At 31.8% G+C, this 15,163-nt stretch overlaps 1 protein-coding gene across 2 annotated transcripts in view; it reads right to left on the bottom strand.

Moving 5' to 3' along the window:
* LOC119686468 (slo-interacting protein 1-like) overlaps window positions 1-15,163 on the bottom strand; it is a 104,459-nt gene that overhangs the window by 31,619 nt on the left and 57,677 nt on the right. For both annotated transcript variants that reach the window (XM_038101054.1, XM_038101053.1), the window contains exon 5: window positions 5,933-6,162. In XM_038101054.1, the coding sequence (XP_037956982.1) occupies window positions 5,933-6,162 (230 nt within the window). The remainder of the gene's footprint in view (window positions 1-5,932; window positions 6,163-15,163) is intronic.

The raw sequence follows: 15,163 nt of genomic DNA, 5'->3' as shown, positions 1-15,163 counted from the left end.
CGCCCAACGTGGGGCACGATAGATACTTGACAAAGTATAATTTAGACATTTGAAAGTGATATATTTAATATATATTAAATATATAATATATGTTGTATATTTAATAATAAAAACTAGAACAGTCTCATTTTCGGGCCGTCGTCGCCGTTTTGTTGCTTTGTAGCTGCCGTTCGTTTTACGGTTCTTGTATCATTTTCAGGCCGTCGTCGCCGTTTTGTTGAAGGATAGATACGACAATCCAACGCTTATTTTTATGGAAAACGTATCAGCCATTTTCGATCTTCCTGGTACTTCCAAACCGGAAGGTGATAAATTGCGAAGTTTAATCGATACTGCGTCAGCAATTTATAGTTCACTGCTATCATTGGGTTCGGAACGTGACATTGCACAAGCAATGTTGATTCATATTGTGATGCAAAAGTGTGACGAAGGGACGAGAAGAAAGTGGAAAGAATCGTTGGATTTCAAAAGGTTGCCATGTTGGAACGATTGTAGTGCCGTTTTAGAGAGACATTGTCAATATCTTCAATCTCTGGATAAAACGTCTCCTTGTGTATCAGATGTGCACACCAATCATAAATTGTCAAAAATAAAAAAAATCTCACAAAGATTATGCTTTTTCTTGCACTAAATCTTCTTGTATATTTTGTTCAAGTGCGAATCACAAGCTCAATGGCTGTGAACGGTTTAAAAGTTTATCAACTGCACAACGTTTTGACACTGTAAAGCGATTCACACTGTGCATCAATTGTTTATCAAAAGGCCATCAACGTTCTAACTGTCCATCAACTTATAGATGTAAGATTTGTTCAGATCAACATCACACCTTGTTACATCGTAGCAACACCATCAATGCTACAACACCTTTCAACTCAGTTCATCCTACTCCACAGTCATCAATGGTGTCAGCTGTAGCTACTACTTCTAGAGATACTGTGACGCATACACATTTAGAGAAGTCATCGACAAGTAATGTCATCTTAGCTACAGCGCTAGTTCTAATACAGGATGCATCTGGATGCTATCAATTGGGTAGGGCGTTACTAGATTCGTGTTCACAGGTGAACTTCATCACTAATGATTTCGCTCAAAAACTTCGCATACCCATGGCCAAGCATAATATTGAAATTAACAGCATCGGAAATTCATCGACAAGAATCACATCAAAGGTATCAACTACTATCAAATCTCGATTCACGGCTTTTCAACTTCCATTGACATTCTGTATAACATCACATATTGCGTATCAACCAGATTCTGAAATAAACATCTCAACTTGGAACGTACCACCAAATATTAACCTTGCTGACGAACAATTTTACAAATCAACCCGTATTGATTTACTGCTTGGCACTGAAAGCTTTTTTAGTGTCCTGTCAGTAGGCCAGATTAAACTTGGATTAGGATTACCAACGTTACAGAAAACTATTTTGGGCTGGATTGTTTCAGGTAGATATGATGTTTCACAATGCGTTAATGTCTCCTTTCATCAATTGACTCTGTCGAGGAAAAGTTAGAACGTTTATGGAAGCTAGAAGAAGTCTCGATCACTCCACATGCTTGGACTAGTGAACAACAAGTTTGTGATCATTTGTTTTCAGAAACAGTATGCAGAACAGATGCAGGTAGAGTTATGGTAAGGTTGCCATTTAAGGATAGTCCTCAGTGTTTAGGCAGTTCATACGGTACAGCGTTGCGTAGATTTATTGCACAAGAAAATCGATTGTCACGGTCGCCTGAGCTCAAAACGCAATATGTTGCCTTTATGGAAGAATATCAAAACCTTGGTCACATGATTGAGGTAAAAGATCCAAATATTGATGAACCTCATTATTACATTCCGCATCATTGCGTATTGAAGCCAACCAGCACCTCGACGAAATTAAAAGTCGTATTCGACGCATCATGTCGAACCTCTTCTCAGAAATCTCTCAATGATATTTTGATGATTGGACCTACTCTGCAAACTGAATTGTTCATCCTCTTGTTACGTTTTCGCTTATTTCGATTCGCTCTTACTGCTGACATAGTGAAGATGTATAAACAAATTCTGATTGATCCTGAAGATAGAAAATTTCAGTACATTCTTTGGAGAAGTTCACCATCTACCAATATTCGTACTTTCCAGCTCAACACAGTTACATATGGAACAGCTGCTGCACCGTACCTTGCCATTCGTTGCCTATTGTATATAGCGCATCAATATGTGGATCAATTCAAGATTGCAGCTGAAGTAATCAAATCTTCGTTTTATGTTGATGACTTATTGCATGGTGCAGATTCTCTTTCTGAGTTACATCAAATAAGATACGAATTGGAAGAGCTTCTAAAACAGGGAGGTTTCGAATTAGCTAAATGGCACTCCAATCATCAAGCTTTTAGAGATGACACTACTATCAAAGATCTCAATATAGGTTCGGATGTTATTACCAGCACATTGGGACTGAAATGGGATCAAGATAAGGATGTATTTATTCCTTCATTTAATGTTAAACCAAACTCTATCAGCCGCATCACAAAAATAACTATTTTATCAATTGCGTCGTCACTATTCGACCCATTAGGACTATTAGCCCCAATAACCATTTCAACTAAAATATTATTGCAAGAGCTATGGCTGCTTAAATTGGATTGGGACGAATCCATTCCTCAAAATTTACATTCAGCATGGGAAAGGCTTTGTCACGATTTGTCATCATTGAACACCATTACCATTCCAAGGTACTGTCTAAAACCAAAAGCAAAAACAATTCAGCTCCATGGGTTCTGCGATGCATCGATTCGCGCATATGGTTGCAGCATTTACATTCGTGTCACAGATGATTCCAACCTCATAGAGGTTCAACTATTCGTAGCCAAATCTAGAGTAGCTCCGCTAAAAAAACAATCGCTTCCAAAATTAGAACTTTATGGAGCTACTTGCAAGACTTTACAACAAAATTAAATCGCTCTTCGAAAAGTTTGATACGGACGTCTATTTATGGTCTGATTCCCAAATCGTATTACATTGGCTCAAAATGCATTCGGCCACACTGTCTGCCTTCGTAGGCAATAGAGTTTCTGAGATTCAAGAACTCACCGCAGGTTCACATTGGAGATATGTCCACACAAATTGTAATCCAGCAGACATTGTGTCAAGAGGCAGCACTGTTAAGGATCTCACTAATTCTATTTGGTTTAAAGGACCTTCATTTCTTCGTCAAGAGATGTATAAGTGGCCTGCAAACAAGAACGACAACTTGGATTTTGAAGAAGTCAATAAGGAAAAACGAAATGCAGCATTCAAGGTAACTGTATCAACCAATTATGTCATAGATATTATTGATAAGTATAGCTCACATACAACGGCTGTTCGTGTACTGGCTTGATTGTTTCGTTGGTATCATCATTACAAGAAGAAGTTCAACCGCAATGTCTTTACAGAAGTCCTTACTCATGAAGAATTAGACTACGCCTTCCGATGCATCATTTCAAATATACAAGCTCAGTACTTTGCTGAAGATATTTATTTATTGAATCGAGGATCTATAACAAAAGGTTCATTAAAATACCTCAACCCATTTATTGAAGACACCGGTGGGTATAAGCTGATAAAGGTTGGTGGACGATTAGAATTGGCTGATCTTGCAAAAGAACGTAAACATCCTATCCTGCTGCCTAGCAAATCTGAATTCGTCATACGTTATGTTCGTTACTTGCATCGTAAGAATTATCATGCTGGACCTAAGGCACTAGTGGCACTCATTCGTTTAGAGTTTTGGATTATAAACGCCAGAGAGGTTGCTCGAAGAGTAGTCAGACAATGTGTTCACTGCGTGCATTAAAAGCCAAAACTATTGCAACAGATGATGGGCAATTTACCGGTAGAACGTCTCAGACCGTCACGGCCGCTTGCGCGCTGTGGTATAGATTTTTGTGGACCATTCAACACGTATTTACGTATAAGAGGGAAGCCTCCATACAAAACTTATATCGCCATTTTTATTTGTATGGCAACAAAAGCAGTACACATCGAAGTTGTATCAAGTTTGTCAACAGACGCGTTCATTGCAGCATTAAAAAGAATGATTGGCAGGAGAGGCTTACCAAGTGATATATTTTGCGATAACGCAACCAATTTTGTTGGGGCTTCGAATCAATTGACAGAACTAAAGTCATTCTTGTTTAATAAAATAACCCAATCGTCTATCATTCAGTACTGCGCGTCTGAATTTATTAATTTTCACTTTATTCCTCCCAGGGCACCTCATTTTGGCGGTCTTTGGGAGGCTGCAGTTAAATCCGCAAAAGGGCACTTATACAGAAGTTTGATGACTACTAAGTTAACATTTGAGGAGCTGTCAACAGTAACAACCGAGATAGAAGCTATTCTCAACTCTCGACCATTGACACCACTTTCGCCAGATCCTAGCGACTACGAAGCATTGACTCCCGCCCATTTTTTGATTGGGTGCTCTCTAAAGGCGTTACCGGAAGGGACGGAATCTGCTAATACTAACATGCTCGACAAGTGGTCCCTCATCATCGGTTTGAAACAATCATTTTGGAAGCGGTGGTCTCATGAATACATATATGAGCTACAGATGCACACAAAATGGACCTGTGAAATATCAAATATCATGCCCAATGCAATGGTGTTAATTCATGAAGACAATGTGCCTCCATTACATTGGCAACTCGGAAGAGTTCTGAAGGTCATACCAGGCAAGGACGAGCATGTCAGAGTAGTTGACGTACGTCATTCGCAGACCTATCCACAAACTAGCCATTTTACCTATTGAAAGTCCTTTCAAGGAGGCCGGGATGTTGGGTAACAATACAAAATAACATAAAATATATAATGTTCATAAATAACGAAAGTTTTTGTATTATTGGCAACCCTGTTGCACAATGTAAGTTTTTAATAAAAACGATCAGTCTTGATCAAACTCGAATTAAAAAACAACGTGTTTTTTTGTCGTCTCTTTTTCGGTTTTAGTTTTACTAAGAAAAATTCTTCTTGGTACAATATATATTAGGATACCTTCTGCTCAAAAAGTACTCGGATTTTGTAAATAAAACACACAAATTTAAATTTTATTCCAAATTTATATTATCTCCTTCAAAATATGCTCCTTCTGAAGCGATACACATATGCCAACGCGTAACCCAATCTTCCATACACTTTTCTTAGGCCTGTGCTTTTAATTTCTTCTCTTTTACCGATTCAATCGACTCAAAACGCTTACCACGAAGGGGCAATTTTAGTTTCCGGAACAGGAAAAAGTCACACGGATCCAGATCGCGAATATGGTGCCTGAGCGATGACGATGGTGCCGTGTTTGGTCAAAAAATCGCGTACAACAAGAATTTTCCTTAGTAAAAATCGCTAAATGCACTTCAGGTAGTCTCACCTTAACAGCTGCTGTAAACAAACTAATTGACAGATGGCGCTCAAATTTGTACCATATATCAAGAAAGGGTATACCAACATAACAAAAAAAAATTTTTGAAAAAGGTCTATTACTTAAGGAGTAGTTAACAAACAACAAAATCCGGATACTTTTTGAGTACTCGTATAACTTTTTTTCACATCTTGAATAGGTTTAACTTATTAATAGATATACAACATTTTTATTACTTATATTAAAACCAAATTTTTTTTCTACTTTTGTCATTTTTAGTTTAGTATACAGTTAAATAAATTAAATTACATGAAACCATACATGAGACTATAAGAAACGCTGTAGTGAAATGATAAGGTATAATGTAAAATTTAATGCAAAACAGTTGTATGAAACTCCACTTCAGAAGTATATTTCACAAAGCCGAGTCATTAACACTAACGAAAGTTTTCGTAAAATGACCGGATAATTTCATTTACTATAAGCATGTTGATTTCTGTATATTTATATATAAATAAAATCTTTGTTCAAATAAAATACAACCTTACCTCTTGACTGCTGACAAAATGATATTGACTCAAATTGGGAGCAGTAAACTGGGTGTAAAATATTTGATTTTGCTGATTTGAACTCCTTTCCGATTGCCTGAACAAATGTTGTTGTAATAGCATAGTTTGACTTATGTTCGATTTATTAGTATACATTGTTGAATTTAGTAACTGACTTCTATTATTGTCTTTACTTGGTTCTGTTAATCCAAAAGACTGTGTAATTGTTCCTGATGTAAATAAAATAAGATAAAAAATAACAAGATTTACTATAAATATTGTGAAAATTTATATGCGAATTAATTTGTAAAATTGTTAAACAGAAATTTCTAAGTAATTCGCAATTAAAATAAAAATTAAAGGAATAAGTAACATAATTCGAATCCATCAAAAATGATAACAAGAAATGCATTTCGGAAGTGAAAATACTATATGTTATAATTTTTGATTTTCACTCCTGACAGTTTTGTTATATTAACAATCTTTACTTCATATTTTTTTAAATTTAAGTCATTTATCAATCATACCAAATCATATCAATCATACCAAATCATATCAATCATATCAAATCATGAAATTTATAATAAATTTATTAAAATAAAACTAATAAAAACTAAAAATAATTAAAACTAATTTATAGTTTAAATAAATTAGTACAATTGAGTGCGAAATTAAATTCCAAAATGATGTTTATAATTTAAATAAATTAGTAAAATTGAACTCTAAAATAAACTTACAACCGAAATTTATAACTTATATGAATTTATAAATTTCTCAAAAAAGAAAGTGCTAAAATTCTTCGGATATCATCGTTACCGTCGTTGGAAACAAGCAGAAGGATTGAAGCTGCAACAAAAGTGCTTGGAAATTGGAAATTGGGCAAATTCGACGAGGAATAGGTAAAGAAAAATATAATGATATTTATGTGAATGCTATCTTCTTAAAAATTTTGTTTTTTACTAAAAATTATTTTGATTTAAATATTACGAAAATTTTAGATTTTCTAAAAAAAAAATTTAAATTTAATTATTGAAAATAATTTTGTTTTTTTACTATTAGAATTTTTAATTGAGAATACATTAATTTAATTTCAATTTTTTAAAATTATGAATTAACTAAAAAACTATTATATTTTGATTTAAATTCTGCTCTAAATCTCTAAATCTCTAAATCTAAAATTTTGCAAAATAGCATCCTCTTAGACAGACGCTTAAAATTCCACTGCTTTGTTTGAGCTTGAAAGTGTGTTATAAATTATTTCATACTTTAGTATCAATACAAAATTAAACAACAACAGATTGCGCCAAATAGAAAAGGTCTAAAATGAGTGTTCAGCGTTCTCCCCCTGAGCGCGAAACTAAACAAGTTATTGAGGGAGTAAGTATGCAAACAAATAAATTTACTAATTTATTGCCGTCTTCTTCTGCACGCAAAAGTGATCTTCTCACAGCGCATGCGCAGTCAAAAACTTTTTCTTGGAGTGCTGAATGTGGATCTTCACTGCCAAATTCTCCATCAACAATTGTTGCACATCAAAACAGCGATGATAAACATGTATCAGAAAAAACGTTGCAGAAAAATGTTTGTATGCAAAAGTTGCTAAATTGCACAACAAAACATAACGAACATGAGTCTATCAGCATTGAAGATAAAAATAATATTCAAAATGCTGCCAAACAAGACAACGGCAATAAAATTCAGACAGGAATAGATAGATATATTCTTGTAACAAAGCGGAAACGCAGCCCCATGACAAAACCATCTAGTCAAATTTCAAAACTAACAAAATTAGTTGAAAACGGCGCCTCCTTAAATAAAAATAGATTTCAAATCTTATCAACTGATGAAAATAACGAGAATACCGAAAATAATACCAAAAAATACAAACCACCTCCAATTTATCTAAGGGAAAAAAATTCGAACGATCTTTTAAAGAAGATAACATCCATAATAGGTGATAAACATTTCTACGTGATTCCACTCTTGAAGGGAAATGTTAATGAAACAAAAATCCAAATAAATGATGAATTAAATTATAGAAAAATTATAAACTTCTTTGATGCCAATAATAAAAGCTACTACACCTACCAGCTAAAAAGTAGCAAAGGTTTAAGTGTGGTAATAAAAGGTATAGATTCGTACCGGAAGCTGATATAAAAGCAGCCTTAGCAGAAGCCGGATTTGAAGCAAAGTCCATATTTAATATTAAAAACAAAAATAAAACACCTCAGCCAATATTTAAAGTAGAACTTGAGCCAAACGCAAAAAAACTCGCTAAAGGAGAAGTGCACCCAATTTACAATCTTCGTTATCTTTTACATCGAAGGATAACAGTAGAAGAGCCTTTCAAAAGAAAAGATCCAATACAGTGTACTAACTGTCAAGAATTTGGCCATACTCGAACCTATTGCACCTTACCTAGTGTATGTGTAATATGTGGAGATCTACACAAATCCTCCATATGTCCAAAACCTAAAGAAGATGCAAATGCAAAAAAATGCAGCAATTGCGGCAAAAATCATACTGCAAATTATAGGGGTTGTACCGTATTTGTTGCAGTTAAGCAGAGAACTCTTCCCAAAAATCAATTAAACGCTGTGCCACCCAAAAATTACTACCAAGAACAAATAAACAATACAGAAGCAACAATCTCTCAAGGCAAAAGTTATGCAAATGTATTAAGAGAAAATATTCAACCTCAACAATTGGCAATACCAGCAGTAGATAATTTAGAAGAGACGCTAAAAACACTGATCCAAAGTCTTAATCTTTTTATGTATAGTATGCAAAGTATGATGCAAGAACTTATAAAAAATCAAACTGCTCTAATGCAAACTCTAATAATGAAAAAATGAGCAACTCCATTAGAATATGTCACTGGAATGCAAACGGTATAAACAACCACAAACTTGAAATTGAATATTTTTTAATTAGTAATGCAATTGATATTATGCTTGTGTCCGAAACACATCTTACACATCTAAATATTTTAAATGAATATTTTAATTGTTTCAATACACGCATGGCAATTTGGATTACGATATGTTTAAAATATGAAATTGTAGTACATGTCTTCCGGAATCATATTGCGAGCAATTGTGCATGCAATATGATTTGCCCTTATTACAGTTGGTTACCATATGTGTGAACTGTTAAGAAACTATAGTGCCTATTATGAATTATCTATCGCTGATAAACAGTAGAAAAATTTCTACTGCAGATAGACAAAATCAAATTTTGGTATTATGAAGTGCAAACCGATAAAAGTTTTTCTATCAGCGGTAGACAAATTTCTCTACTGCATTTGAGCAGTAGAAGTTTGTCGATCGTATAAAATAAATGCTGTTAAAACGCTTTATATAGTCAATTTAACATATAAATTTAATATAACTTAAATATTACTTATTTAATAGTTAGTAATAATTCATTTAGGTTTAATATAATATAATATATATTTAATATATTTGATTTCAAGTGTAGTGTTATATGTATATTAAAAATAATGATTGTTGCATTTTTGTTTTGTTTTGTTATTTATTTATGTGTATTTATTCAAATATTTTCAACATACGCAAGCATTTTTCAAATTTCTTAGATATATTTTTCAACGAATAATGTATTTACATAAAATTAAGAAATAATAAAATTAATAAATTTTGTTGTAGGGAAAAATTGAGGAGCAATAAAAAGCAGATAGCAAAACTTGTTGCAAATGTTGGAAAAAATATTGTTGCAAATATGGAAAAAAGAAAGGCATTTGCAACAAGACACATTCCAGACCAATGTGGGACAAAATTACGATTGAGCTTAATAGTCTAGACGCCTAGAAAATATTGAAAACATTTTTTTGATGGGAGGCAAGAGTATTGTGATCAAAAACTTATTGTAATAATCATATAAATATCGGTCCTTTAAGCTTCAACTGTTTAAAAAAATATGAATATTACTAATTTAATTTAATGTAATATAAATATAATGTAAATATAACTACATATTATAAAAATATTAAAATTAAGATATATATAAACATATTTATTTTTAGAATATTACAGTTTAAGTTTAATATATTACTTTAGTTTATTAATGTAATGTAATATTAAATAATAATTTCGTATTAAGAAAATATATTTTTATTTATTTTAAAAAGAATTTGAATTCAATTTTAATGTTTCTTAGTGAACACAATACAAACAAAATAAGTTCAATTAAAGCTGGGTGCTCTAAAACCCTTACATCATTCACAATAGTGCAAATGTTTGTCTATCAAGTTTCATAATACCAAATTTGCCTACCAATCGACTCGGTAGACAAATGTCTATTGTCTATCGGTAGACATTTCATAATATGTCTATGTCTTGACCAATGACGTAAGTATATAGAAATAAGTATTATTGTAACCAATAGCATTTAAGTATATAATAAAATTATTAGATGTAAGAAAAGGTATTTAAGAAGCTGAACTGTTTTCGGTACAAATTAAGATAATTGTAATCAGTCTAGGTGGAGTCCTTCTAAAGAACTTTAGACATCCTGGAATTTAAGTGTATAAACTAGTATTTAATAATTTTAATTAAACACAATATATTAAAATAATAAAATAGAAGTTTATACGTTGAGTTTTATTTAAATATTAAAAAGGACAATAATTTTTAAATACCACAACATGATACACTTAACTGTGTCATAATATATTTCTAATCATTGATGTGGGTCAATCTCTATTTTTGTGCCGACGCAAGTAGAGTTATTAAGAAAAATAGTAAGTATTTATAGTAAAATATTTTGTATAAATACTTCATAATTTTATGAACAAAATTTTTAATTAATACTAAGCTCTAACAGCTTAATAATTATTCTTAAATTTATTTTGTCTCGGCATTTTCGGAGGCCTATTCAATGGCAGATTTCTTCCTACTAACTTTAATAAGAAGAAAATTAAAACTTCGACTGAAGAAATCGTTTTACCAATCCCGTAGAAATCCAGGATAGAAATAAATTTACTAAATACATTTCAAATGTATTAAATAGCAATCCTGTCATTCAAATATAATTGAATTTATCATATAAAGATAAATTTAATAAATAAAAATTTATATTAAAATATATTACATGGCAATCTTCCTGCTATTATTGTAAATATATTACACACGTTTAATCAATTATTATTTCTTTGATGGAATCATTGATTATGATTTCCTTAAAGAAATTAAAGCTAATATTGACACAAAAAATAGTGTTCTTTTCCAAACAAATAGAAAAGAGAAACTTAACCATTGGACTTGTGAACAGGTAAACTCAATTCTAAAACACCATAAATCATCACCTAATTATGTAGCACTTAATATAAAAAAATTAATCATGAACAATAGAGAAGCCTTCGCAAACCTCAATAGAACATTGCCTTTCAATACAAATGTGAAAGGGAAAATCAAATAAACTACTGATGACCCAATTTATACTAGAGCATATCCATACCATATGTTAGCAGGAGAGATTATTAAAAAAGAGATCAAGTCCCTACTAAAGGACAGTATAATTCAGAACTTTTTTTCCCGTTACAATTCACCAATTTATGTATTCGGAAAAAAAGGACTAAACGAGCATGGCATACAAAATCAAGGAATGGTCATAGACTATAGAAAGATTAATGAGAAAACAGTAGCAGATAAATATCCAATACCTGATATCTCAGTTATACTTACAAATCTAGGAAAATCAGAACTATTTACTACATTGAACCTGTAATCTGGATTTCATCAAATGATTCTTTCAGAAGAAGGAAGTGTATATAATGGTAAATATGAATTTTGTCACTTACCATTCATTTGAGCTTAAAAATACCCCTAAGTATTTTTCAAGGAACAATTGACGATATTTGAAGAGAGGATGTCAGCTATATATGCAATGTCTATATGGATGACTAATTTATTCATCGATGAAAATTTTCACATTGAACATGTGAATAAAATTCTCATTAAACTGAAACAAGCAGAAGTGCGAGTCTGACCCGAAAAATATAATTTTTTTCGGAAAGAGGTGGAATTCTTAGAATTCGTCATTATCAATGAAAGGATCAGGACATGATAAGAGAAAGTTAAGTGTATTCTTAATTATAAAATATCCAAAAAATTGAGGGCATTACGGTTATTTTTGGGATTGTTTGGATATTGTAGACGGTTTATGCTAAATTAGCTAAGTACCTAACTAAATACCTTCGTGGCGAAGGTATTTAGTATTTAAAGCGGAGGAGAATTATGCAACCAACTAGAGAGCGAGTGTCAAAAACATAAAGATATTTACGGACAACCAACCGCTTTCCTTTTTCATATCACATAAAAACCCAAATTCAAAAATGAAACAATGGTGCTCATTTATTGAAGAATTCGCATCAAAATTTTTTTATAAGCCACTGAAAGAAAACATTTTAGCAGATGTCTTATCAAAGCAATAAATCAATAATATGATATCGAGCTGTGAAAAATTCATAGTGAAATATCGTTGTCAAATATTATCAAAACAATAAAATATTCTGTAAATCAATTTAAAACTCAGTTTGCTATAAGCAATACTGAAACCTTTGATTTAGGCACAAAAATGCTATTTAGGAAATACGTTCGTGATTTTATCACTTATAACACTATAGAAAATCTTTTCGAATGCCTTAAGGTAACAATAAATCCTAATATCACAAATTATGTTTGCTGCGACCTACCAACATTAGAGCATATTCAAAATAACTTAACCGAATCGTTTCCTGGTACAAAATTAATTCATGCAGAAAAGTTAGCGGTCAACCTAATTAATAAGAATAACCAACTGGAAGCAGTGGTCACAGAACACAATCGTACACATCGTTTTTTGTACGAAAATTTTCAACAATAGGAGAATATTACTTCCGTAATATAAGGAAAATAATAAAGTCAATAATTGAAAACTGTAGTTTGTTTAAATATCAAAGAAAACCATCTAAATCAAAAATGGGTAAAGCCCCTATCTCCAATTTACCAGGTGAAATTCTTCACCTTATCGACAAAGGCAAGGGAAGCATTCGCTGAGGTTATCTCGACCGCAAAAGTAACCCAACGTGGTAATCACTACTCAAGACCAGTAGTACTTCTTGCCACCTTAGACATTAAAAAGGCCTTTAATAGTCTCAGATGAAAAGACGGCACATAGGCGGTAGAAAATCGCTTCCAAGCAACCGTTTATATAAGCAGATTAATTAGAAACTACTTAACAAACCGACAATATATTCAACAAAAAATGGTTTAAAAACGATACAAATAACGGCTGAAGAAGCGCAACGATCAATCTTGGGACCTGAATTATGGAACATCACTTATGGTATGATGACATTTTGCAAATAGAGATGCCTCAAGATGCCTTTCTAGTAGCTTACGCAGATGATGTGGCAGCAATTATTTCCGGCCGCGATATCCAATTAGTTCAAAGAAAACTCACACAAGGGATGCTAAGAGTACAGGACTGGTTAACCTCGCATGGCTTACAGCTGGCTTCTCATAAAACGGAGATATTACTATTAACTCAAAAGTATATAAATACAGAAATAGAAATGCGAATAAATAACCACCACAAAAAAACAACAACAAAAAAATTAGAATTAACTCGATACGTTAAAGCACAACAACGTGTTGTCGAAGTTATTGACCTAATACAATTAGATACTTATAAATACAATATTCAATCGATCACAGGTGCAAAACCGATCGACGTTCTTCAGAACTTTTCGCCTGAAAGGTTGCAAGAAATAAAAAGTAATCTTATTAAAGCACAAGAAATCTCTTATTAAAGCACAGAAATCTCTTAATAGAATTAATACAAACAGACTAACTAAAAAATACGAAATACACTCAACTCTTTTTTTACACGGTAGATACATTTTCAGAAATCCGTGTAAAAAAAATGAAAACTATAAAATTTTAGATACGCATACAAATTGTAAGCTCATATGACATTTTATTGAACATTAAAACTTAAAATATATAAATATGTGTATTTTAAAAATAAAAATATCTTTTTTCATTTATTAAGGTCAAAAATTTTCAAATCACGAACAATTGATAAAAAAATTGCGAGCTAACAAACTTTAAAACCTTTAATTAAGCAATATTTTATGTAAATATCATGCGAACAAAATGTGTAGAAAGAGTTATCGAATAAGGAGATTTCCCTGTTACTACTATGTATGTTCATTTCAGCAATGGTGCCAAGTGTCAAACAAGACAGTGATTTTGAGACCGTACTAGATTAAAAATTTTTCACAAAAAATTTTTTTTTTCAACCGTGTAACTTCAAATCCGTGTAAAAAGAAACCGTGTAAAAAAAGAGTTGGGTGTATTTGAAAAAGTCTATTTGATACGTAATAAAAGGCTAGGGAATAAATTTAACTAAATTTTCACAGAAAAAATAGTGGAAAAAGACTTAGGCACAACCGTGCAAAAAGATACTTTTTTTTAGCAAGTATTACTATATCTCACTATGTTTAGTTTTATTTATTTTTATTTACACTATTATGTTTACTAAAACTATCAGCGTCTAGACGTGTAAATTATACTCAGGCTCATTGATATTCGACGATCATACATCATGGAAGCTACCATTAAAGCTGGAGAACATTTTAACAATAGGCCACATATTATAAAAATTTGCACATAACAAACAGATTAAATTCTCCATTTAATACGAACCATTGATATCCACGAAAAATTGCCAGATCTATTGAATTTATTGGACCCACATTAAAATTTATAGCAGGAACACCTGATTATGACGACTTCGAATTACTTTCAATAACACAAAACTATTTAATCGAAAACAACAATAAACAAACGGCAATAAATTCAAATTAATGAAATCAAAAATGTTTTTTCTACAAATGGTATAATACCATACAAGGCAGATCTATTGAATTTATTGGACCCACATTAAAATTTATAGCAGGAACACCTGATTATGACGACTTCGAATTACTTTCAATAACACAAAACTATTTAATCGAAAATAACAATAAACAAACGGCAATAAATTCAAATTAATGAAATCAAAAATGTTTTTTCTACAAATGGTATAATACCATACAAGGCAGACATCTTATTCAAACTATTACAAAATGGAAATATGAGAATAATTACAAACTTAAATACAAAAGCATTATCTCTAATTTTACTAAAAAATAATATAATAAATCCTTTAATATTGGATAAAATAGAA

The sequence above is a fragment of the Teleopsis dalmanni genome, chromosome 2, assembly GCF_002237135.1.
Source record: "Teleopsis dalmanni isolate 2A chromosome 2, ASM223713v2, whole genome shotgun sequence".
Taxonomy (NCBI): Eukaryota; Metazoa; Arthropoda; class Insecta; order Diptera; family Diopsidae; genus Teleopsis; species Teleopsis dalmanni.
This window is presented reverse-complemented; position numbering and strand designations above follow the sequence as displayed.